At 45.2% G+C, this 25,337-nt stretch overlaps 2 protein-coding genes across 5 annotated transcripts in view; one reads left to right on the top strand and one right to left on the bottom strand.

Moving 5' to 3' along the window:
- Positions 1 to 16,423, top strand: part of DMTF1 (cyclin D binding myb like transcription factor 1) — a 21,987-nt gene extending 5,564 nt beyond the window's left edge. For 3 of the 4 annotated variants that reach the window (XM_039723709.1, XM_039723708.1, XM_039723712.1), the window contains exons 6-16: positions 331 to 488; positions 1,304 to 1,336; positions 2,562 to 2,671; positions 3,210 to 3,438; positions 5,038 to 5,189; positions 6,623 to 6,838; positions 9,413 to 9,498; positions 10,121 to 10,279; positions 11,010 to 11,396; positions 14,380 to 14,527; positions 15,070 to 16,423. In XM_039723709.1, coding sequence (XP_039579643.1) covers positions 331 to 488; positions 1,304 to 1,336; positions 2,562 to 2,671; positions 3,210 to 3,438; positions 5,038 to 5,189; positions 6,623 to 6,838; positions 9,413 to 9,498; positions 10,121 to 10,279; positions 11,010 to 11,396; positions 14,380 to 14,527; positions 15,070 to 15,179 — 1,788 coding nt within the window. In that variant the 3' untranslated portion in view covers positions 15,180 to 16,423. The remainder of the gene's footprint in view (positions 1 to 330; positions 489 to 1,303; positions 1,337 to 2,561; positions 2,672 to 3,209; positions 3,439 to 5,037; positions 5,190 to 6,622; positions 6,839 to 9,412; positions 9,499 to 10,120; positions 10,280 to 11,009; positions 11,397 to 14,379; positions 14,528 to 15,069) is intronic. The other variant, XM_039723711.1, reaches the window with a different exon arrangement.
- TMEM243 (transmembrane protein 243) lies at positions 15,862 to 25,337 on the bottom strand. Its single transcript, XM_039723713.1, has 4 exons — positions 25,190 to 25,337; positions 18,919 to 18,969; positions 17,967 to 18,071; positions 15,862 to 16,936 (listed from the first exon to the last, which is right to left on the bottom strand). The coding sequence occupies exons 1-4, from the start codon at positions 25,265 to 25,267 to the stop codon at positions 16,814 to 16,816; spliced, it is 357 nt and encodes a 118-aa protein (XP_039579647.1). The 5' UTR covers positions 25,268 to 25,337; the 3' UTR covers positions 15,862 to 16,813.

Here is a 25,337-nt window from a genome sequence, read left to right as displayed (position 1 = left end):
TCATGTTCTATATGATAGTTCAGTTTTTGATCTTAAAATATACATTGGACAGACTTTTTTATTGTATGTGGATAGGTGTTAGACTTTCTGTGTCTTCTTGGACTCCAACGTAAAAAACCAAAACAACTAACCTAGTGTTGAAGGGTTTGTATTTGAGGGAGCTAATCCATAAATACTCAGTTTTACTTTTGGACTGTAGTATTTGTGATACACAGAAAGTTGCATAATGGCTTCAGTTCTTTGTTCTACTTCTTGATTCCTAGGAGACTTTATCTAAGGTGTTTTGTTTGTGGTTTTTGTTTTTGTTTTTTTTTAAATGCTTCGTTCTAGGCCCGTGGGATAAAAGATGCCACTGAAATTATATTTGAAATGTCAAAAGATGAAAGAAAAGATTTCTACAGGACAATAGCTTGGGGTCTGAATCGGCCTCTCTTTGCTGTCTATAGAAGAGTTCTTCGCATGTATGATGACAGAAACCATGTTGGAAAGTATGAAACCCTCTAATGCTGCATGGTTTTATTGGTATGAGTAGGGTCATGTATTTATGCTTGACATGTGCTATGTGTGACAGAAAATTGTAGCCAAGCAGACCTAGATCTTGCTAATATGTCACCTCTGTTCAATTCTGATGGATCATCCTTGGCAATAGTTGTGTTCAATTAATGGTATTCAATGACAGCTTTAAAGAACAGAGAAACATAAAACCCAAAACAAAGGTGAATAACAGATTCTGATGTGATGACAGGACTTGGACACAAGGATGGATCTGCTGAGATGTAACTTTTTCTAGAGCTGTGACCTGGAAGTAATTGATCTTCACCCCTTATGCCCTTGCCTGCCCTTTTTTAAAGCAGTGATCTGGTGCTATCCAGAAAGGATATTATATTTTAGTGTTTGAAGGTAGTTTAAAATTAAAAATATCTTCTCAGTGCTGATATACTTTTTTGATGGAAAGTCAGCTTTATAGTGATGGTGAATTGGGACAGTAAGGAAGAAGCTGTTTATTTCAAAGACTAATGCAGAAAATTCTAATTCTGTTCATAGGAGTAAGATCACAAAGAATGAGGAATTTTTCTGACAAATGAGAGGAATCTTATACCAGTTAATCTTAGAAATGTACTAATGTGGAAAATGGCATTTGTTCCTCATTCTTCTGAAGTATTCAGTCAGATTGTTTCTTACAGCTGAAATTCCCTAATCTCTTCTTGTAGCTAAATGTGTGCTGTGTGGTTAATGAAATAATAATATTTATGCTGTGTGCTTTCTGTTTAAAATAATGTCTTTTTATTTACCTGTTGTTTAGGTATACTCCTGAGGAAATTGAAAAGCTTAAAGAGTAAGTTATCTTATGAACAAGGTCACTCTTGATTGTATTTAGTAGCTTGATCCATTTTTTAAGACTTCCGTATATGAAATCACTGAAAAGTTACACATAAATTTGGCTGTGCCAACACTACCCAAAAGTAGTGGTTACTATCTAAAGAAAATCAAACTACATTTGGATTCTCTTAGATTTTTTTTCTAATGTGTGTTCAGGACACACATTAGAAAAAAAATAGGTTACTATCTAAAGAAAATCAACTACATTTGGATTCTCTTAGATTTTTTTTTCTAATGTGTGTTCAGGACCTACCTAACAATATGCAACAAAGTTCTAAAGCAAGGCTTCTGTTTTAACTAGGAAAGTTTCAGATTTTTACAAGCACAGTCAATATTTGTGATTATGAGAAATAGAAGTTCCTTTTCCTTACGATATTTGAGCAAAGGTTATTCCTAAAGGAAGTGGCAGGTCAAGAGTAGGATCTCCCCTAGGAAGTATTACAGATACATAAATTATCAATACAGCTCAAAAAGCCTAATTTTGAATATGAACCTGGTAGATCAAGGAGATGGGGCTGCAGATTTTATCCCCTCCTGCACATTTCCAGGGATGAGCAGCTGGAAGGAACTGTTGGACTGAAGGGAGGAAGGGAGTATATTGCATTGCATTGATGGATTTGTTTGGACCAATTGAGCTGGTTTGTGTCATTCAGAAGGTGCCTTTGGTTCCACATGTGTCAGAACTACTCATGGATTCAACATTTTAAACAGCCTGCTGTCATGTGAAGGAGGGAGATGATTGCTAAAATGATGAATGTGATTATGCAGTGTTTTGCTTAATTTAAATTGTAGGATGCCTGGGTTTTCATCGGGTATTACTGAAATTTCTCAAGTGCTCTCTACACCACCTGAAAATCATTGAGGAACCTGTATAGAATGGAAATCAGCTGTTTATCTAAACATTCTTATTGTGTTTAACACACTCATTAAGCCTCACAGTCTTCCTGCAAGACAGATACTATGCATTCTGTAAGTCTTTTGTGGCTTAGCTAGTCCAAAAGGCTTCTAGAAACACGTAGGAAAAAGTAGTAGAAAATAGTAATAGTGAAGTATCAAAGTTATTTCCCCATTCTCTCTTTAAGCCTGTAAACTGCACATTCATCCTGTTTTTATTAGCGAATATGTTATATTTTGGTAATTTCCTAACTGGATATAGTGCTAATGAGCATGTTTCTCTGTAGGCTGAGAGTAAAGCATGGTAATGATTGGGCCACAATAGGAGCTGCCCTGGGGAGAAGTGCTTCATCTGTAAAGGATCGATGTAGACTGATGAAGGATACCTGCAACACAGGTGAGGTAAATGCTGGTGTCAGAAATTGATATTCTGGTTAAAATTCTGCCACTTGTGTTTAATGGTTTTAGAGTTACACTGCATGTTGGATGTCAAGAGAGAGACAGATGCACTTCAGGAGTGAAGTACTGTTTATATTGTAATGTATATATTCAAGTGTAAAGGAAAATTGAGTCAGACCTCATGTGAATAATGTGCGCTAAATTGTTGCATGGTTAGTTCACTCCAGTTAATACAGTTCACATAGCTTAGGTCAATTTGCTCTGGTCACTATTTGGACAAGTTCTGTGGGGCCTTATTCATCTGTGAGAGGAAGAGAAAAGAAATTCGGCAGTAGAACAATGGAATTGTTGATTTGTTAATCAAAATGGATGTAATATAAATCGTTAGTAATTAAGAACAGTTGCATCTTCACAAGTTAATATTTGCATCTGGAATAAGGTGTTGGACATGGCAGTTAAATATCTGCTGGCATGTTATGGATCAGAACAGAGGGTATGTGCTGCTGGTTAAGGCGGAGGGCTTCTGTCTCTTTCAGGAAAGTGGACAGAGAAAGAAGAGAAAAGACTGGCAGAAGTAGTGCACGAGCTGACAAGCACAGAGCCAGGTGACATTGTCACACAAGGTGTGTCCTGGGCTGCGGTGGCAGAGCGGGTCGGGACGCGCTCGGAGAAGCAGTGCCGCTCTAAATGGCTCAACTATCTCAACTGGAAACAAAGTGGAGGCACCGAGTGGACCAAGGAGGATGAAATAAATCTCATCTTGAGGTTTGTTATTTTAGTTACTTTTAAAGGTTTGTAATATGTGTTGCTAGCAGGATTCCATTGGGGTCCATTTTGCTGGTTTCCTAGACACTGAAAATTCTAGAACCTTCCAAAAATCACTGCTGTGTTTACAGTTCCCAGAGATTTATTATTGAACATATTTTTTGTTTTTTGTTTTTTTAGTGAATGTTAGTGTTCGTGAAAGGTGTCAGATTGAAAACCCTGGAGACTGAAGTCTTCTTTATTCCACAGAAAAGGTACAGCACAGGCAGCAAACCGTGCAAGCTTCCCACATGTTGCCCCACCGATGCGCTTTAACCCTTAACTGGAGGGTAGCTCAGTCTCCCTGCCCGTTCAGTCCTTGGCCTCTCTGCTGAGATGACCAACAAGGGTCAAGTGTGGTGGTGGTTTCTGTGATGTGGACATCTTGTCTACAAAGAGCTAAACTGAGACTGCAAATTAATTTCATGTAGGCCAACAAACACTGATTGGATATCAGCATCTCTGACTACATTTGAACTGGCAGCCTGGTAGTGACTTTGGAAATCTTTTGCTCTCCAGTCCTCCTCCCATTTTGAATGCCTTTAACTCAAGCTTTTTAGCCAGTGGATTTTTATGGGTTGGGTGGGAATAAAAAGCCAAGACATTCAGGGAACCTAAGAATTACTTACAAAGTTGTATTAACAAATTTACTGAAGCTGTTTGACGTAAACTCAAAATGAGGAGCCTGATTCCACATTTCAGAATGTGCTGGGTATATTTCTTAGTATTTCTGGTTTGGTCTGTCCAGATATCCTTTACTTATCATACAGGGTTGGTTTTGGTAGGTTTTTTTTGTTTTTCATTTTTACTTCTTTCTTTCTTTAGCTAGCAAGATTGCTTTTGCCTTATTTGTGAAGAGGACTTTTCTTAACATCCACAAAAATATTTTCCCCTCACTATTCACCTCTCTTTCATATGCTCTATGTACAGATAAGGGCAATTCAGAGATTTTTAGTGATTTCAGACAGATTCTGGTAGAGAAGACTGTCCCTTATCTGGAGAGCCTGATGGGATTGATTTATGAGGAAGTGTTTAATGCTGTAGTTAACTTCATCTACTTTGGCTAAGAAGCATCTGAGAGAAGGCAAAAATCTGTGTTAAGGACGGATAGTTATTACTTAGAAGAAAACAAGTAAATATCATAACATGAAATTAATTAAGTGAATGTTCAGAGTGAATCTCAGGAAGTGTTTCCTGCCTTGGAGATGTGTTTGGGGAATATTTTTTCAAAAAGAAAAGATGCAAGTACCACCACTTGGAATGCTTCACGATAATCCGATCTAAGACCTAATGTATAAGTAAACAAGGAGAATAATCCTGCATGGCAAGGAGATGGACTGGATCATCTAGCAGGTCTAGTCCATCTTCTGTTGTTTATGATTCTGCTTGACCTCTGGCAGCGTGGAGCCGTGGAAGCCTGTGTCGATTCCTGAGCTCTGGTGGGCTGGTCACTAGCATGTCGTTCTGCGCTGTTACGTGTGACACGGCCGGACGTGTGCGACACCGCTGCCACTCTGGGGGGCAGTTTCTCACAGGTCCATGTTTTCTGTGTCCTGCCAGGATAGCGGAACTTGAAGTTTCTGATGAAAATGACATCAACTGGGACTTACTGGCTGAGGGATGGAGTAGTGTCCGCTCCCCACAGTGGCTTCGGAGTAAATGGTGGACCATTAAAAGACAGATTGCAAACCACAAAGATGTTTCATTCCCTGGTAATGTACTACTTGCACACTTCTCTTCTGAAAGCTTCTTTCACATATGTCAGAGGAATAAGGCTGCATTTTGTTGTCTGCTTACAGCATTGCTGGCCAAAGAGCACATTGCTCCTTAGCTGGCAGTTACTGGCCCCTTGGATCTGCTGGCTGAATTGCTCCTACAAACAATCCTTATTTCAGTCAAACAGGCCAAGCTGACGTCTACAACTAGACAGACTTTACCATCCCTTCTCACTTTGGCTAAAGTGAGAGTATGTATATAAGCAGCTCAGCTGGCAGATCTCAGATGATCTGATCTTTGGTATGGAGGGCAGTGACCTCTTCAGGTGGAAGAGGAAAAGTATCTGCCTCAGGTTGGATATGTTGCCTTTACAGTGTTAAAATGTAATCTCTGTCAGGTGCCGAGCCTTAGCTGTAGACAGAAAATAGATCTACTTCTAGCTGCAGTGAGGAGGAGGGGAGGAGTCGGTACTATAAAGCTTCCCCAAACACATTTCATACCATTTTCCCATTCTGGCTTAGAGAAACTAGTGCCTAAGCCAAAGGGGTGTCTGCGACCTTCAGACCTCCCTTTGTCTTACTTGGGGAGAGGAAAAAAAAACAGAGAGATTAATCATGTCATAATTAATGAAAGATGTAATTTAATGCACACTTGTGCTGTGGTTGACAATGTGGTTATATATTAGTTCTGCCTCAAGGCTGCAGCTGGGAGGAGAGCCTCTGTTACCACACATAAATAGGTAGCTGTTGCAGCAAATAATTAATAAGATAAATGCAGCACTGAATCAACAGGCTCTGCTCTCTTTCCCTTGACAAAGAAGAGATGTTCAGGCAGTTTGTTGTAATGAAGTCTAGAAAATCTGAGGCCTCAGGTTTCGTGACCTGCTGTTAAATCAGCTGCTCCCAAAGCACTTATAGAGAAGAAGTGTGGGTGGCTCTGTTGGAGCAGTGGGCCTCCTCATGCACAGGTGAAGAATTTTGATATAACCACTGTGGGATTCATTCTCTCTTGCTCCCCATTTTCAGTGACATTTATGCCAAGCTCTTGAACAAATCTGCTTCCATATTGTAGAATATTGGAGGGTTTACTTCTGGTAGCAGCATTACACAGTTAGTGATCCTTGTACTTGATTGTAGCTTGGGGATATATCACGCATCATTTTAGAGCGTTCCAAAATTTTATGGGCTCTGTGTTGTTTTTTCCCCCAAGCATCGTGAAGTGTCTGGGTTCCATGAGGAAATCTAGTTCACTGCTGTAGCTGGCTGTAAATGGTCTGTGTATGTGCTAAATTTTCTGTATCTCTGGAGATAGCTTAAGTTCCAGATTCTGTAGGATTTTGTTTGCTCTTTTCATCTTGGGTAAATCACCAATTGCAGCATTTCAAATGTGCTTGTTCAACCTGCTTTAGCATGAGTGTTTTTTCTCTCAGTGCTGATAAAGGGTCTTAAACAGCTCCACGAGAACCAAAAAAACAATCCAGGGCACCAGCTTCCAGAGAACAAATGTGGCAGTGGCTTGGCAAACACTAACTCCAGCTCGGGGGTGCAGCACGTGCAGATCCGGGTGGCTCGCTTGGAGGAGAGCACGGGCAGTGCCCCGAGCCCCATGGCAGCTCTGCAGATCCCAGTGCAGATCACCCACGTCTGTAAGTACTGAAACAAACCACTCACACAGAGCCTGCAACCTGCTTCTGCTGAGGTGGTGAAGGAGGAGTGAGCATGGCTTAAAGAGTTGTATTCATTCTCCCTTGGTCATGCCATGACTTCAGATGAAACATTTCTGTGTTCTGTTCACCTGTTTCTAGCTTTGTTAGGCAAATGTAGATACTGCTGTGACTGTAGTTCCAAGAAGCTACAATTGGAGCACCTGGACACAGGTGTTGTAGGTGTCTGTGTGTGTGCACACAGGAGTTTGCCACCTGTTCTTTGAAAAGCCTTCAGTGCACAAACCTCTTAATGAAGATAGAGTGTGTATGTTTATTCCTTAAGTTGTTTCTGGTCACCCTTGTGCCAATCCATGTCATGTACGATTTTTCCTTTTGTGAGTTACATAGACTGCTGTCCCTAAGTTCTGATGCAGGGCACTGAAGGGAAGGTATAAGTGTGTTTTCCAAGTCCTTTATTATGCAATTTTTTCTAGTCACAGACACTCTGGAAAATGTTAGCTACTAAGTCACACCAACATTCAGCTGGGTGTGTTGTGTTAGTGTTCTGCTAAACCACTGTATTCTTTTTAAGTTGATGCTTGCCATGCTTCTTAAGGATGAACTTTGCTCATTATCTAACATTGATTACCAGATCTGCTCTGAGTGTAGTTCTTCTTGGTTTTGTAACTAATCTTATTAGGTAACTCCAGTCACATGCAGTCTGTCATCTGCACTGTATATTATTTTGCACCATTTGTGATTTGTAAATTTTATTAGGAAAATTTAGTGCTTTGGTCTTGCTGATTACCAAATTAGTTACAGAATATTCTGAGTTGGAAAGGATCCATGTGGATCATCGAGTCCCAGCTCTTAAATGAATGACCCATACAGGGAATGGACCCATAGCACTGGCATTATTAGCACCCTGCTCTGAGCTGATCATCGAGTCCCAGCTCTTAAATGAATGACCCACACAGGAATGGACCCATAGCCCTGGCATTATTAGCACCCTGCTCTGAGCAAAGCTGATCAGTCTACAAACTGGTTCTTCAGACTATGCCTGAATAGGCATTTAGCAAACTATTTTCTGTTTATAATTTTATTAGATCAGTCTTTCTTAATCTATTTATTAAGTGCTAGCTTCATTTTATGTGGTTTATTTTCTAATTAGAATGACAGATGATACCAAGCCAAGAACTTTTTGTGTGTCATAATATGTCAGTAGTCTCAGATTTCAGTGAAGCTTGATCGAAGCTGATGGGTTTTGATGAGCAGGCAAGATGGGCTGGGATCCTGGAACCTTTAGTCATTTCTGAATTAAATCCTGTAATGGTTGTTTTGTGACTTCACTTGCCCATGTCTGCCTAACAAGCCTTTTCCCCCATTTTAGTCTGCTTTTCTGAAGAATTTCTGGTTGTGTAATCACAGTGAATTTTGTATTGTGTGTTTCACAGTCTCATGGGAGCTGAACCTATTAGCCACTTTCAGCTGCATTTGGTGGAAGGCTCAAGGTTTCAAAGGGGCAATTCCTGAGCTTTTATGAATATACTGGTGACTGGTGACTGACAGGCCACACTTTACAGCTCTCTGCTACTGAGTACCAGGAAATCTGCAGCAGGAAACCTTGAACATGCCACTACAACAATAATAGCTTCAAAATTGAGCTTTTATCTTCTTAAGAGACCAAAATTACTGTATTTTGCAGTCACGGAGTCTGAGATGGCAAAGTTTCCAGTGCTTGGGTCATTGTTATCATCTTGTAGATCTTTTCCCCTTTGGTATTTAGGAAATTACTGGAAAACCCAAGGCAGAGTATTAATTTTGTTTCAGCTTCCTGGAACTTGTGATATTTTTTTTAAGAGTAAGTAGAAATTGTAATTATAATTATAAAGTTTTGAGTACAAGTTGTTTCGACTTGGTGATCTTAAAATACTTGGTGCATCAACTATTTCCAGAGCTTCTCTTCACTACTTTTAGAATTAGTGGATCTAATTGCATAAATAATTACATAGTTGTAGTAAGAATACTTATGGCCTTTATACTGCAGTCATAACACACAGGATAAGCAAATATCTGGGAAGCATCTGAACTTTCATCAAGGGTGGACATACTGTGGAGGGCAGAAAAAATTAAAAATACAAAAAAAGAAAAATAGGTCTATGGGAAACACAACAATATTAAGCCTGACACTGGTTTAAAACAAGCAGTAGTACATGATCCAAAGGATATTATTACACCAGAGGGTATCCTTACATTAGAACCTCTTGCAAATCTCATTACAAAAAGTAATTAAATCATGTCAGAAACTTTATTTTCTTCTTTTATCTCTGTGTGCTAAACCCATACTTACTTTCTTTTGCTCTTTTGCATTGTAGAATGCTCTCTTTAAATAGAATTGTATCTTGGGTACCAATTAGAGAACCTTGTCATTAGGACTGCAGCCAGTTTTCTTTTTCCTCTTAGGGGAATTAACAGTACCCTGCCATGTATTAATTATAGTATGTTATGCTCTCTACAGGGCTGAACATTCTGGTTTACATACTTTTCTTTTTTTTTTTTTCCTTCCTTTTGCAGCCTCAACCGATTCCCCTGCTGCTACTGTTGACTCTGAGACAATAACACTGAACAGTGGAACACTACAGACCTTTGAGATTCTTCCAGTAAGTAACTGGTGTTTGTTACTGTGGTTTTTTTTTTCTTTTTAACCCAGCTACTTCTTAGACTATAGAAGTGTGCATTTCCAAAAAAAGAAAAAAAACAGGACAGTTTTCAAGTGGAAAGAAGAAGAGTTCTAAAACTTATTTCTGAAAGTGTAATCCATTAGGGCTGCTGAGTAGACTGTGAATTATAGTTAAATGCTTTAAATTTGCTTTAATGCTACAAAGTTTTCCTTTGTGCTTGGATTTTTTTCCTTGTTGAAATCTGACATAAAGGAGCCAGAAAAAGCTCCCAGCAAGTAAAGATTGTCTCAGTTCCATTGTCCTGTAATTTATAGCACAGTTTCTCTTCCATCTCAATGCAAAAGTAAGTTGAATTTGTTCCTTTTTTACATGATGTACAGCAGCGTCTCACAGACCTGCTGGGCTCTTGCCCTTCATACTTGCCTTGGTAGCCTAGGGCTACAAGTGAGTTATTTTCTGCTTTTGAGTGCAGTGCAGAAGGGATTGGACTGGTGTGGTGATTTTCTAGGGGCGTTACAATTAGGCTGGTTCATGTAAACCAAAATGCCCCAGTATGTCCTGGGCACTGCATTTGGGTATTAAACCTGTGTTGTCTTTGTAGTCTTTCCACCTCCAGCCGACTGGGACACCAGGTACCTACTTACTGCAGACCAGCTCGAGCCAAGGCCTCCCTTTGACGCTGACAACGAGTCCCACCATGACCCTGACAGCCGCGGCGGCTCCGGCCTCCCCGGAGCAGATCATCGTCCACGCCTTATCTGTGAGAGATTGGGGCAGGACAGCCCGGGTCTGGGCTCTGGGGGAAAGGGGACATTGTAATACAGGGCCTGCAGTTGCATGTTAAACAAGCAAAGCACTTCTTAAGTCGTAACAATGTTACTTTGCTTAAAGTCCTGAAGACTGAGAATCTGGGGGTTTGTGTATTGGTTTTAAAAAATTACCTCAGGTTGCTTCAGAACTTAGTGAATAAGCTCTGAACAGAATGTCTCCATTTAGTGGCTTTGTCCCCAGCATAACCAAGTCTTGTTGTTTTGTGATGTTTTCAGTTACTCTTACAAATAGATCTACTGGTCCACAACACTTGGATAGTAGTGACAGGTATTGTTTTTTGCTAGAGGGAGGGAAGGGGAAGCAAACTGGAGTTTGAATCACAAAATGATGTGATTCACACATCTCACACAAGATGAAAAATTCAGTGTATTGAATCTGCAGTGATCCTCACCTGAATGGTTGCCTCTTTCATATTATTATGTATTTACTTTATTTGTGACTTAAAGAACACATGACACCACGTTCAGTCTACAAAGTTATTCTTTAGGAACAGGAGAGGTCACCAGATGATCTGGGCTGACATACTGTATATATGAAACTCTAAACTACACTTAGCAATTGGAATCTTTTGCTTGTATTTGCTTGTAGATAGTAACAGGAAAGTCTCTGACCTTGTTTGGGGTTTTGTTTGTCTCTTTTTTTGCAAATGCTGCTGACAGCCAGAGCATTTGTTAAACACAAGTGACAACGTCACAGTGCAGTGCCACACGCCGAGTGTCATAATCCGCACCGTTGCTGCTGAAGACATCTCCTCCTCTGTCACCCAGACAGAACTGACTGTGGATGCAGACATTCAGTCAGCTGACCTGACAGATCCTCCAGACACCCTAGGAGCAAATACTTTCCCACATGATATCCATCAGTCCAAGCTGAGTGACGAAGAGCAGTCAGCCTACAACGAAGATGATGCTTCCAAATTTAGCAGCAGGAATAGTAGAGAACTGATGGATGGAGTTATGGTAAGAACAGAGGAGGAGATTGCTGATGCTAGCCTGAAACAGAATGAGGATTCTCACTCTGATTTACCCAGCACTTACGTTACTGAGGTAAGGGAGGGCATAATACTTGATGTTTTCCCCATTTCTGCACGGAGAATTATTTCATTAAATTTGTGGCCTTGATGTTAAGCTATTGGTCTGAAATATCTCAGTGATTTCATCTGTATTGGTAGGTGAAGGGAGAGAGATGGAGAGAGACTATTCATAAGAGTGATAGGATATTCATAATAGTGATACGACAAGGGGGAATGGCTTCAAACTGAAAGAATGTAGGTTTAGATGAGGCATTAGGAGAAAGTTCTTTCCTATGAGAGTGGTGAGGCACTGGAACAGGTTGCCCAGAGAAGCTGTGGGCTGCCTCATCTTTGGAAGTGTTCAAGGCCAGATTGGATGGAGCCTGGAGTGATCTTCAAGGTCTCTTCCCATCCAAACAATTCTGTGATTCTGTATCACAGTTCTACAAGTATTTGCTGAGATCCTCTATCCTTGAGCTTTGTTAGTGTGTTACAAATATGAAAGTAACAGCATTTAATTTGGTACTGGAGGTTATATTTGACTTCATCTGGAGCACTGAGCACCTCACTAGCTGTGGAGTTGCTTCACTGCTCAGGGTTCTTCTGCATAGAGACAGTGGAAAGCTGAAACATTGGTGGCACTGAACTGTTGCTTTCAGGTGATTCCTGCTTGATGCTGTTGCTTTAAACTGAGCTGTTAATTGTCCAACACACCTGCATCAATAGATAGGTTGAGCAAGGAAGGAGAGCTAGAGTATTTGGGTTTTGCTATATGAGTCTAATAACATGATTCAAGCTATACCTCAGTTTTCAGTTTTGAGGACTTCTGTTAAACATCCTGCTCCAGTCAAGTATCTGTTAAATGGGAATTTGAAACATTAAGCTACTTCTCTCTCCGGCCTCAGATTTATTTGTCTCCAACACCTGAGATGCAGAAATGAGTTTATCCAAATGATTACAGCTATTTGGATTGTTTCTTTCAGTTGCTGGAATTATGAAAATGACTAAGTCACAGAAAACAGAGGTGTTAAAACGAAGATAACACTCTTTATTTGGTACAAAATTCCTCTTCCTTTACAGGTTTGATTATGTTGGAATTTGGGAAAATATGAGCTAGAATGATACACCCTTCCTGTTTTTTGGAACACTGTTCTCTACAGTAGCTGCATTTCTGCTTTGTCAGCCTTGAAAATCCATCATTAATATGCTTTGGCCTTGTCTTTGAAGAAGCTTCTAATAGACAGTGCATATCTGTTATGCTCTTACAAAAGGGAGAATCTTTGTACATCCCAAGTTTGCTACTACAGAAGCATCTGAATCCTGAATACATCAGAAGATGGGGATTATTCTTCCATTTTCCTCTTTCTGTGTCATGGTTGACATAATTGTGATAAGATTTTCAACATCTGAGGCAGGCCATCAGCTTTCTATTCTCATTTTAGAAATTCAGCTTCTCAAGGTAGAATTAATAAACTTTTGATATTAAAAATTTAGTTGCTAGTTCAACTTTATACAAATTGCTCATGGCTAGCAGAATGTAAAACGAAACTTTTTTTTTCTATACAGAAAAACAAACTGAATTTGTAATTCTAATTTGCCTTACCCTTCAAGTCAGATTCAAGTTTGACACGTGTACTTAAATTCTAGGAAATAGTGAACTGTCTGTGAGTAATTCTCAGTGAGAAGTTACTCCAGAAAAACATGCCTGAATTTTGTTTTCTTTAAGTCAGTGTTATTTTTATGAGCTTGCCAGGGTTTTATTGTCACTGTGGGTGGGTAGTGGGAGGCAGGCAGTCATGCTGCAGGGTTTTATTATTTCTGGCTGGGAAAGGTGCCCATTTGCCACAATGGCTTCTTTAGTTTTTCACGCCTCCTCTTCCCAGTTCCAGGCCTTGCAGCCCAGTGCTGCTGGTGGGCAGAGCTGTGTGCTCTGCTGAGAGCTGCTCCTGCAGGTCAGGCACACCATGCCCTTGTGGCTGGGACCTAGTGCAGTTCACTGAGCTGCAGCACAGGTTGTCAGCTCCTCTCCTTCCCTCAGGGAAGGGGTTTTCAGACAGCTGCCTTGCAAAAACACTGTGGAGTTATGTAGGGAAACAAGTTTTCCTACAAAAAACAAGGTGGAGGAACATCAGGATTTTCTTAAACACAGAGGGCTGTAACCTCTGAAAACAGTGATGAATCCAGGTACCTTCCATTGTGTCAGCAGCACTTGCTAGCATTCTACATCAGGGATTCCTGAAGTTTGAACAAACATTGCACACGCTAACATACAAAAACTGGAATCCAAATATCTCTGCTGGTTCTGGCAGTAATGTCTGGGATGACTTTTCACTGCATTTGTGGAACCAGGAGTGTGCTGTGACACTGAGTCAGCCAGATGTGTTGCTGCCAGTCCAGTACCACAGAAGCCAGGGAAGAGGCAGGAGCAGCAGCAATGGCAGGACTGGAAGAGAATGAGGGTATTGACAGCTTGTACCTGGAAGGAATCAGTGTCTTGCCAGTCTTGTGGTTCAGCAAAAAAAGTCTGGAGCCAAATTCCAGCCAGTGACAGACCAAGCAAGGCACAGCAAATAAAGTGGGTCTTTTGAGCTCTGTGTTCAGTGTCAGTTAAAACTTGACAACAGGAGTTGTGAAATTCAAGGTAAAGCTGTTGGGTTTGTAGAGTAGGTAAGTGCTATAAAGGCAATGCTTCAGTCTCAGAACATCTAGATAGAAAGTAGTGGAAAAGCCTGATTTTTCCTCTTTGCAGACTTAATATTTGTCTTGCAAGGGAACACCACCTTGCAGTGTCTCCCTTCCTCTCCACATTGCTTAACAGGATAAAATTCTTCTCATCTTGTTCTTGGGTGCCTGCACTAAGATAACATGCCCTGTGAATGCTGAAATAAACTATCTCAGGTGGTGACATTTCAATTTAATGAGATAAAATTCATCCAGAGTGGAGTATGGCTGAGCAATGCAGATTTGTGTTTATGCTACCATGAATACACTCCCATGGCCTGTTCTGTGTTGTGCAGGATCTGGGTTCCCCAACAATAGAAGAACAAGTTGATCAGCCTACAATAGATGATGAGACTGTGCTTATTGTTCCTTCTTCCCATGGTTTTATCCAGGCAGCGGATGATATCGACAGTGAATCAGTCTTGCCCTTGACAACTCTCACAGGTATGACAGTCCCTGCCATTAAAGCAGTGTGTAGAGCTTCTGAGTCTCTGCAGACAGCACTTCAGAGATCCTTGCTTTCTCTTAAATAATTTTCCATATCAGTGCTATGAAAGTGCAAGTAACCTGACAAATACTCCTCCCCAGAGGGAGAATCCCCTTTGAGCCATCAGAGGGTCAGCACTGATAGTGCAACACCTGATGGATGCAAATGCCAGTCACACCACTGCATCCATGTCCATCCATATTGGCCATCACGTACCTTCTCTAAAGATACTCAAACCCCACCTGGATGTGGTCCTGTGCAACATGCTCTAGCTGAACCAGCTTTAGCAAGGGGTTGGACTAGAGGTTCTCCAGAGGTCCCTTCCAACTCCAGCTATTCTGTGTTCCTGTGAATCTAGAAATTGCAAACTGCCTAGTTTGAGCAACACTGCCTGTAGTTGGTTAGAATTCCGGGCTACATTTCCTGTCTCCTAAGTTTGTGTTTTATATCTTGTTATAATGGCACAGCAATAGTTGTAATGTTTTTTGTCCCTTGCCAGATCCTATCCTACAGCATCATGGAGATGGGTCACACATTATTGGCTCATCGTTGGGCAGTCCTGACTCAGAAGATTCAAAGGATGTTGAGGATTTAGTGAGCTGTCACTGAGAAGCACCAGTGGTGTCCATTTCCTATTGACCATGTTTGCATTGTGAAGTTAGTTACAACCCTGTGCCACGTTTCCAAAGAAAGCAGTCACAGTCTGTCTCTTTGAACAGAAGCTTCCAGTGTGAAATGACTATGGTGCACTTTCTCTGCTCAGGCTGTTTCCCTCATCCAGGAGGGAGGACTGAGGTGCCACGTCTCACTGGGGTGTTCCAGTGTGCTGAAGAGCCTCTGTTGCAGTGCTCACAGTGCTCAGATCCATCCAGTCAGTTCTGATCTGACTTGTTACTGATGTGCTGAACTGCACACCTGGAAAACTGGACAGAAGTCAAGGATTGTGGACTGCAGCCTCTTAGCGCCGCAGCAAGTAGTAGTTTGCACAGGTTTCATGAAGAATGGGTGAGGATTTTTGCACTTACTGACTCTTGTAATACATGGAGTAAGAGACTGTTACATTTTGGGAAGGAGTAAGTTCCATCAGAGACTTCAGGGAGCATGGGCAGCATCGTGAAGCAGTGGGGTGTGTTCCCATCTCACCTGACTCGTTCATGTGTCTGTGGCATAGGAAGAAGGCAGAAGCTTATGGGACTTTCCTGGTCTGCTTGTTCCTGAGGAGTCCATTGCTGGCAATGGACAGAGCTCAGAAAGATCACTTGTGGAAAATCTTTTCTTGGTTTTTTTGGTGTTTTTTTTTTTTTTCACTCATCACTACAGCAAGCTAAATAAAAAGGGAAGGGCTATGAGAAAGGGAAGCTACTGGGACCCACCAGCCTCCCCCAACAAGCTTGGAATTTCTTGGACATTGTTGTGAGTAGGTTGGAACGTTTGTCTCTGTTGCCCTTTACCGGACACTACCAGCCACCTCTCCAGATTTCTGTGATTTCTGCAGCAAGTTAGTAAATGGTGAGTGGTGTGAAGGTGGCAAAGTCTTGGAGAAATAGCTCTGTGAGAGTCTGGACATAGGGCCTCAGGGCAAAGAAGGCCAATTAATTCCTACATTGTTTGAAACAGACACTAGGCTGAACAGCAGCCTATTAGCTAGGAATCAAGAGAAAAAGCTATAGAAACTAAAGACTTGTATAAATTATTTTATTTATTTCTGTAATTAGCTCTTCATAATCAAGAGTTGGTCTTTTTCAGTCTGTGGTTTTGTTAATGTGAAAAATAAGTTGTAGTTTTAAATGGTTGCCTAGGGAACAGAAATAATTGTATATTCAGTTTCAACAAAATAAAGAGTATTTGTCTTACTTGACTGTAAGATGCCATTTATTTATACTGCCACAGATCCTTTCAGTGCTGCAGTTTATTTGTACAGTAATAAAAAAAAGTGCAGTTTTTTTCCAAAATGAAAAAGCTTGTGCCATTCTGAAACATCAGTACAACTGGAATGTTCATTAAGCGCAACAGTAGCTCTTCAAAAAAAAGCAGAATGTCACGTCTTATGGCAATAATTCTCCCCAACAAGAGGGACATTACATATACATTTACATGAAAATCATGTACTGATTTATCCTTGCACAACCCACTTCTTTCCTCTCAGGCTGGTGGTTCTCACTTAAATGTCTCGAGTAGAGCTGAGAGCTGAGCTGGAAGCAGTCTGACACAGCAGCATCATTGCTGGGTATTCCCAATGTCCTTCATTTCCCCACTTCATGGAAGTACAGGTTGGCACATATACATAACATGACAATAGAAAACAATATGTAGTAAATCAGATTTCTAAATTTGGGTTCCAGGTCTCCTTGTCGATACCAGTAGATCTAGAAGAGAAAAGGAGTTTGTGTTATTTCAGAAAGCTAGGTATTCTGAGGAAACGTTCTTTGGTAACTGAATTGGCAACTTGCAGGTTTAGTTTTGGGTGTTTTTTGCTTCCTGTAAAACAATCCAACTTCCTCTGGCCAGAGGGACTGAGTGTGTGAATGTATGTGAAACTGGCCCTGGGGACATGCGCTGTCTCAGTTTTGCTGAGAGGGAGGAGAGTGGGTGGCTTAGCTGGGGGTGTTTTAACTCTCAAAGCTGGCTACAGCCTGGTGGATGAGGACAAACACTGAGGCTTTGCACTAACAGTCTATTCTGGGCAGAGTTGTGGCCACCAGCTGCAGGATCAAAAACTGGGACTGACCAGGCAGTGCAGAGCAACTTCCCAGCATACCCAGCAGTGGGGGCTTCAGGGCTGTTCCAGGCCAAAGCTGGAGGTAGGAGAATGCTCCAAGTATGAAAAGCTACAGCAGAAGAAGGAGCCACCAATGTGGCTGCCCGTGGAAGGGGAGTTGGACTAGATGGTCTTTGACAGCTCCTTCCAACCCAAACCATTCTGTGAACTCAGACCTGCCAGTGCTTGGGACCAGCTCTCTTGGAATTCTGCAGCTGTTGAGTAGAGGAACATCTATTTGCTGCAGCTTCTTACCCCTGTAACCCATCCCCTGTGTTTGAAAGGTCACTGACTAATGCAAGTGCATGGCTGATCCCACTTCAAGTGTCTTCTGCAGCACAACCCATCTCTGCATTCCCATTTCAGTGCTCTGCTCCCTGGTTTCCTGCTCTGTGTCTCCACTGGCAGTGCCACAGAGGTGACAAGTAGTGCACTGCAGCTGGGCTGCAGGAGTTGGCTCAGTTCACACACTTACTCTGCAGTGAATACAAAACTCACTGCCACTCCCTCATTGTCAGCTTGTGTATGGAGGCAGGAAAGCTTTTTGAGGAGAGTGTAAAAAAGAAGGCAGCGCCACGTAAAGCAGATTTTATTCAGAGCCATGGACTCCAAAGCACGGCAAACACGGCGGTACTTACAAGAATGCCAGCAGAAATGCAACACAAGGAGATGCAGAAAGCAAAAAATACATTCACAGGTTTTGGAGGTAGTTGCGGGAAGACAAAAGCACTGATTAGAGTGACCTGTATGGAGGAAAACAAAGATGAGGATTTCACTCTGGCCAGAGCTGCAGTGAGAAGAGGCTCAGCCCAAGGGCTGGAGCAGCACAGTGCTCACATCCTGATCTGCACACCCCTCCCTGGCCTCTGACTCCCACCCCTGAGGAGCTGAAGCAAAATGTGCAAGTCTGGAGGAAAACAGCTTTGATACAGCTGCACTCTGCGAGGATTGGGAAAAAAACTTTGCCAAAAGCTTTGCCACGCTGTCTTATTGCCAGAAACCACCCTCCAAGTAGCCTTGAAGCCATCAGGCCAGGGGTGCACAGTGCCCATGTAGGAGCATCCCTTCAGCCAAGTGTTCCACCAGCTGGCCCCTCACCTGTCCCCACAGCCTCCCCGCACCTCAGCTCTCCAGCAATGCCCCTGTGGGCCACACTCATGGACTCCAGTCTCCAGTGTCAGGTTTGTCTTTAAAGCTTGGGAAAGCACAGCTCAGCACAAAGGGACAAACTGGAAAGACTTCTATAAGCCATAAATAGAGGACACTAAATCATAAATAGAAGGAAATAGAAGCAAACATGCTCTCCTGGCACATAAGTGTTTTGCGGTCTCACCCAGCCTCACGTTCAGCCAGGATGGACAATCTGCCAGAGAACTTCAAGGGTTTTATTGCAGCTCTTAAAGAAAGGTATTCCCCTTCTGTTGTCAAAGAGTTTCAAAAGACAAGTATGACTTGTCCCAAAATGACTGCCTGCCCTAAATCAAAGCCTCTTTGGTCATTGAAAGCTTCACCACCTGTTTTTGGGGAGGAATTCTGGTTTTCTCCCTGTCACTTAGAGATGCTGCATGGGGTAGGATAGGAGATACTTACTACAAGCAGCAAGGTTGTTAAGCCACCAACAACTAGATTGATGATTCTGTCCTGAAGAAAAGAGAAGAGTGTTATGTGTACCTAAAAACCAACAACAAAAAACCCCCCAATATAAAACAGAGCATTATCCAAAAACACAGAGCATCAGCCAGGATCCATGTTATTGCCAGCACACCATCAAGGCTCCCTGGTCAGCTCTGCCACACAGGAATGTTTCCCCTCCCTCCACGGACCCCAGGGAGGTTGTACTGGTCAAGGCCTCGTGCAGCAGTTTGCTCATTTGCAGATGGCTTCTCTGCTGCATCTAAATCGATTACAGTTGTGCAAATTGTATTTAAATCTTTTTTTTTAAGTGGGAGTGCACAGATGGAGGTTGTCAGAAAAAGCTTTTTTTAGCCTCACTGCCTGAGAATTAATAGACTGATAGAGTCTTAGGTGGGAATTTGTGGGCTGCTGGGAAGGAGGTGAAGCATTGCCCACACCCCAAATGCTCCACCCTGACACCAGCAGATCTGAAGGTGCCACACAGTGGCTCTGCTTGGACAGACAGATATCCCCCCACACTTCTTTCTGCTGCTCCTGGTCAGTATAGAACAACTGGGAGGACACAACCTTTTTGCCCCTGGGAGGAAAGATCCCTCAGTGATAGCATGGCAGGCCCATCCCAGTGGCATCAGGGCAGGGACTGGCTGTGACACTGGGCTGTGTGACCATGTGCCCAGAGGAGCACCCACAGCAAGACCCTGTACTGGTGAACCTTCTGGAGTAAAAAACAAAGGAAAAGGAGACTATTCCAACCCCTGCCAGCATACTGCCTCCTCCCTGGAGCTGCTCTGAGTATGAACATGTATCACCACAGCCAGATGTGACACCCTAGATGGCTGACAAGGCTAAAACAGCTACAGCAGAAAAAATGTGCAGAGAGAAAACACTCCAGACTTCTATTAGATGTACTGAGAGCATTAAGTAGGTATGGGGAAAGGAAAGTGAGAAAAGAGTTTGAGCAGTGAAAGCATTTTGCCCAAGACATCCCAGCCAGCAGATAGGGCAACACAGGCTTCCCTCCACCTGCTCTTGCACAGTTCTTCCCTCTAGAATTTGGATTTGTAGAGGGAGGAGTCCCAGGTCATCAAGAAGTAACACGTGACAGCAGCAGGGCACTAGAAGGAAGCAAAGAGGAGGCAGGGAGCAGCAAATCATGCTTTTGTGGGACACCACCAGCCCTGACCTGAGGCTGTGGAGCTCATCTTGAGGTGGTTCGGGAACAGGTGGATGCTGTGCCCTGGTTGTGTTCATCCCCAGGGGACAGGGCCACAAGCAGACTCCAAAACCTTTCCTATTAGTCCTCAACTCCTCTTTGTAAAACAAAACCTCTGATGCTCCTGTAGCTCAGAGGCCCCAAGCTGTGGGGGAACAGCAGTGGGAAGTGACACCCCCCCATAGGAAATGGTCACCAGTATCCCCTGTGCAAGGTCCTCACCAGCCAGCACAAACCCTTCTCCTCACTGGCATTTCCACAGAGTTGGCTATGTGACAGCAGCCTCTGAGAGCCAGCTACAAGACACCCACCACTGACCCCAAAAAGGAACCCAGAGAAGTAACTCCAGACAAGTAAGAGAAGCAACTTGAAAAGTGCAACCATGAAATGCTCCATGAGAGCCCATCATGACTGCTCTGCTGGACTCCTCCTCCTCACCTAAAATAAATCAAAGAACTCAAAGCTAACTTTAATTTAGGCAGGACATGGAAAGGTCCTTACCCCAAAAGCCACTCCAGCAGCAGGAGAGGATGCAGTTTTGCTCTGCCCTTGCCCTGCAGACCTGGCTGAGCCCACCAAGGCAATGTTACAGAGGGGGACCAGAGATGGCATTCAGGCTCTGCTCCTCCATTCAGGGTGGCAAGAGGTGAGCAGCTGGATCCCTTGTGCCATGAGGAGATGGGCTTCCAACAGCAGAGACAGCAGGGAATGCCAGGGAGCCAGCTGCACAGCTAGCAGTGGGTCACCAACCTGCAGAGCCCACCTGGTGAGCACAGAGTCACAGCCAGCTCTGCAGAGAGCTCGGAGGGATGGACACACAGTCAGCCACCATCCAGAAACAGCCATGACTGCACTCCTCATTAACCAGAGACCCATTGTGCCAGGACAGGCTGGACTGGCAGGGGAAAACAAGGGGTCAGACTTGACAGCAATCATGGAGCATTTCTCTCTTGAGTGTTTCAGTGTGGGAGAGAGCATCCCCCAGCACAGGGACCTCTCATCTCACAGTGCTGACTGAGGGACCTCCCAGTGCCAGCAGGATCAGGTACAGGTGCCAGCAGTGGAGCACATGGCCTCCAGTCCCTGCAGCCAAGGCAGCCCCTTCCCCTGTTTAAACCCACGGGCACGCAAATTGTCAAAATGCACTGCAGCAGAAGAAGGTATTTCAGGATCCAGGGATTAGAGACACTGATCCTGAAATCCCGGGTTTGGCGAAGCAGTGAGAGGCTGTATTCCCCAGGGCCCACTGACACTTCAGCCCCAGGCAGCTTAGCACAGCAAAAAGGTTAAAAATACTCAAGCAGAGGCCAAGACGGCTAAAGGGATTGGGGATGACTGAGCCTTTCACCTCCACACAGTGTCTGAGTGCACAGCCTGGCCCAGGCAGACACTGCTGGGCATGCAGGAACTGGCTGTGGTGAGCCCTGTGTCCTACAAGTCACCCAGCACAGCAGGCTCCTACAGCCAGCACTGCTGATTCAGGAAGGATTTTTCTCCAGCATCACCATGTTCTGTAATAGCTGCTAGAGTAAAAAGACAAGAAACTCCAGCAGACACATGAAAACAGAGAGCCTGCAGCTGCCTGAGGTCACCTGGACCAGCACAGGGTACTGGTACACACACAGCAACTTCTGACACAGCCCAGCAGTGTCTGGGTGTCCCCATTCAGCTCCTGAGACCTAGTGAGCTGTTGGCCAGACAGGGGATGAATTCCATGTTTCACTGTTGCACAAGATGCATTTTGAAACAAGAGGGTTTGTGCCCTGTCCTTCGACTCTGGGGAGGGTATTGCAGGAGCTGGAGGCATCAGACTTCTCCCAGGGAGCCTCTGCAGTGCAGAGGTCTCCCTCCATCTGCCCCTGGGAAAGGGACATAAGGTCAGGAAGTGTCAAATCCTTGCAAAGCAGGAGGGCACAATCCAGGATTCTTTAGGATCTGGGTCAGGGTTACATGGAGCAGCAGGGAAACTGAGGCTAGACTGAGACTATATCTGCACTCCCACAGGCTTTGACAGAGTGGCAGCTTTGCTCTTTGCCCCATTCCAGCTTGGCACCTTCCATCCTTGAATCCTCCAAGTTAGCGGCGTGTGGGCTGAGCCCGCAGGGATCCTGACAGAGGCTTGGCCAGGAGAAGGGAATGGGCAGGTCCCCTGGAGTGTGGGTACCTGGTGCCATCTCTGCAGGAGTGACAGAAAGGCCATTTTTATGCCTTACATCAGCAAGTCCAGATGGTCAGCAGCCATTGCAGCCCGCTGCAGCCTGAATGCAGTGCCAGACCCAGCCTGGTGGAATTGCAGGCAATACAGGCTGTGCTCAGGGCCATGCTGGACACCCACCCTCTGCAAGGCATGGGGACGTCCTGGTGTGTCCTCAAAAGCTCATCATTCCCATCCCAAGCTGCTCAGTCTCTCTATTGCTTTCTGCTTCCAACCCATAACAATTAACTTCCAGCCACTCAAACGCTCCTGCCATGGTGTGTCCTCAAAAGCTCATCATTCCCATCCCAAGCTGCTCAGTCTCTCTATTGCTTTCTGCTTCCAACCCGTAGCAATTAACTCCCAGCCACTCAAACGCTCCTGCCGTGGAGGAACCCAACTTGGAACTTCTTTCCTGAGAAGTGCTGGCCTGTGACACTTTCTCCCCTCTTTGGCACTGTACAGCTGTGCCTTTGCCTTGTCTCACACCCATTCACTGCCAGTGCTGCATCCCTGGACAGCACAGCTGAATCCACAGCTCCTGGCATCCACTGGTGCCGTGTTGCTGCACTCCCTCTTCCCACCAGCCACTTCTTTGGCACCACCTTGCCCCATCTCTGCTCAGCAGTTGCATGGGAGAGTGAGCTTGGCAGGAGCAGCTGGACCACGGCAGGGCAAGGAGGTGGGTGCTGCTGCCCAGCTCTGCCATCCCCACAGAGTGTCTGTACCCTCAAAGTCACCAGCCTGGAGACCAGGAGAGTGCAAGAAGGGAGGAAGAGGGAATCCCCATCTCCACATCCATTTCCAATTGCTGACAAGGGTGGGAGACCCCGAATTTTGGGCTCAGGGCTTCCTGGGGCACAAGCACTCTCCCTGCCCCTCCCTGTGTCCCCAGCCCCAGCAGAGGATCCTGGTTTGCCAGTATCAGCCATCATTTGCAGAGACCCAAAAGCAGAGCTGGGGCAGACGCACTTCTCCCGGCAGACCTGCTCCCATTTAAAGGCAAAGTTTAGCTTTTCCATTCCTGACACAGAACATTCCAGCTCGGGACCTCACCAGCGTCCGTTCCTAAGCAACGCCAGTGAATCGGGGAGGAAAGGACCCCTGCAGCACAGTGATCCCTTGTCTGTCAGACACGGGTGCAGCAGCGAGAGACCATGGGCTGCTGCTCGGCCCCTCTGACAGGTTCCAAAAAAGCCCCAGGAGACAGGCAGGGGGTGAAGTGCAGGACGCTGGATCCCCGTTAGAGCCCAGGAACTGAATTTAGCATCCCACGTTTGTTATTTACTCCTCTCCTTTGCGAGCAGAGGCGTAGCTGAAAAAAGACAGGGATCGAAGGCTTGACCTGGGCTGGAAAGTTTGGGAGTTTCCTGCCAGGACTGCCTGCCTGCTCCAATGGCACATCCCAGTCCCCAGAAGTGCCCGTTGCTGGGAGCTTCCCAAAATCCCTGACCAAGGAGCGTCCAGCAGGACCCAAGTGCAGGGCACTGCTCCAGCAAAGGTACCCTTGCCTCCCTCCAGTGCTCCCCATCAGGGCAGCACTGCTCGTGGGGATACCTGTCCCCCCCCTCGGTTCATCTTCTTGGGGTTCTGCCCATCCTCATATGCCACATCATTCCATTTTCCCCAAAAATCCGGTTGGTATCACTTTGTTCTCATTAAAGATTATAATTGTAGCAGCAGTTCCAAGTTCTCACAGGGAGGGCGGTGGACTTGATACACTTCAGAATAATCTCGGGCAGTTTCAGCCTGCACCCCCAAGCACACCCGAGTGCGGGTGACCCCTCCTAATAGGGGACAACCCCAAGTCCCAGACGGATGATGTGACACTCCAGGTACCGTGGTTCCCGAGGGATCCCGATGCCGGGCAGCCCCCGGAGCCCCCTCCCCGGCACCGCAGCAGCCGAGAGCCGAGCGGCTTACGGGGATTGACACCTGAGGAGCCGCTGCTGCCACACAGGAGGAGCCAGCTCCTCCAGCCCCGGAGGAAAATCGGTTCCCAGGGAGGCACCAAACGCAGCCCCCATCCCCATCCCAGCAAAGACCCCCAGGCTGGGCGAGAGGCAGCCGCAGCAGCTTGGGGTCTGCAGGGCACGCCCGGCTCTGTGACCCCGGCCCAAAGCCCTCCCAGCCCCACTCCCAGGGTCCCCCCGAGCCCCACGTTCCCCATAGAGTTTTGGGGGGAATGTTGCTTTGGGGAGGATTATTTGAAAGTTGATTTTCTTGGGCAGAAGGGGAGGGAAATGTTTTGTGAGTTCTTTGGGGAGGGGGTCTTGCTGGAAGGGTTTAGTTCTGGGGATATCGTTTGGGGTTTTTTTTGGTGCGGTGTTCGTTTGGGGTTGATGGATTATTTTTTGTTTGGGACACTAATTGGGAGATGGTTGTTTTTGTTTTATTTCAGGGAGGGTTTTTTTTATAATTACGCCAAATTGAAGCTTTTCCCTCTTTTGTAATTTGGGGGGCTCCTTTTATATTTTTTCATTGGCGTGCAGCCTTTCTGGTTTTGGAGGGGGTCTGAGGATTCTTTCTTATTTCATAGGGATTTCTAAATTTGTTTGCAGGATTCGGGCAGGTTCCTGGCTCGGGCCGGCCGCTCGGCTGCCCGCGGCGCTCCGAGCCCGGGGGCAGCGGGTGCCGAGCAGCCGCTCTCGGGGGCGGCCGCCAGGAGGTTCCTCCTAACCGGGGGCATTTACCGGCAGGGTGGGGAGGGGAGAGGAGCACTACGGGACTTCCAGCTGCATTTCCCCGCCGCGGTTCGCTGTGGCGGGGGGTTCTTTCGCTGGAGAGGGGGGTGTGCCGGGCGGGGGTGGCTCCCTTACCCTGGCCGAGGTCTCTCCGAAGAGCGGCCGGTTGTCCGCGCCGCCGGTGCCGTACCCGCGGGCGGGGAATCCCTCCATGGCGCGGGGGCGCTGCGCCGGCGGCCGCGGGAGGGCGCGCGCTCATGCTGCGCCTCCGCCCGCCCGCCCG

This window comes from Passer montanus, unplaced genomic scaffold, assembly GCF_014805655.1.
Source record: "Passer montanus isolate IOZ18808 unplaced genomic scaffold, ASM1480565v1 scaffold50, whole genome shotgun sequence".
Taxonomy (NCBI): Eukaryota; Metazoa; Chordata; class Aves; order Passeriformes; family Passeridae; genus Passer; species Passer montanus.
The sequence above is the reverse complement of the archived record's forward strand: the minus strand, read 5'-3'. Positions and strand labels throughout refer to the sequence as shown.

What these genes read in the sequence shown, in the direction of transcription:
- TMEM243 (XM_039723713.1), bottom strand. Translation starts at nt 25,267, where the DNA reads ATGGAGGGATTCCCCGCCCGCGGGTACGGCACCGGCGGCGCGGACAAC. An exon ending in TCGGAGAGACCTCGGCCAGG is followed by an intron (nt 18,970 to 25,189) that starts GTAAGGGAGCCA and finishes TCTTTTCTTCAG; the next exon opens with GACAGAATCATCAATCTAGT. An exon ending in TAACAACCTTGCTGCTTGTA is followed by an intron (nt 18,072 to 18,918) that starts GTAAGTATCTCC and finishes TCCTCCATACAG; the next exon opens with GTCACTCTAATCAGTGCTTT.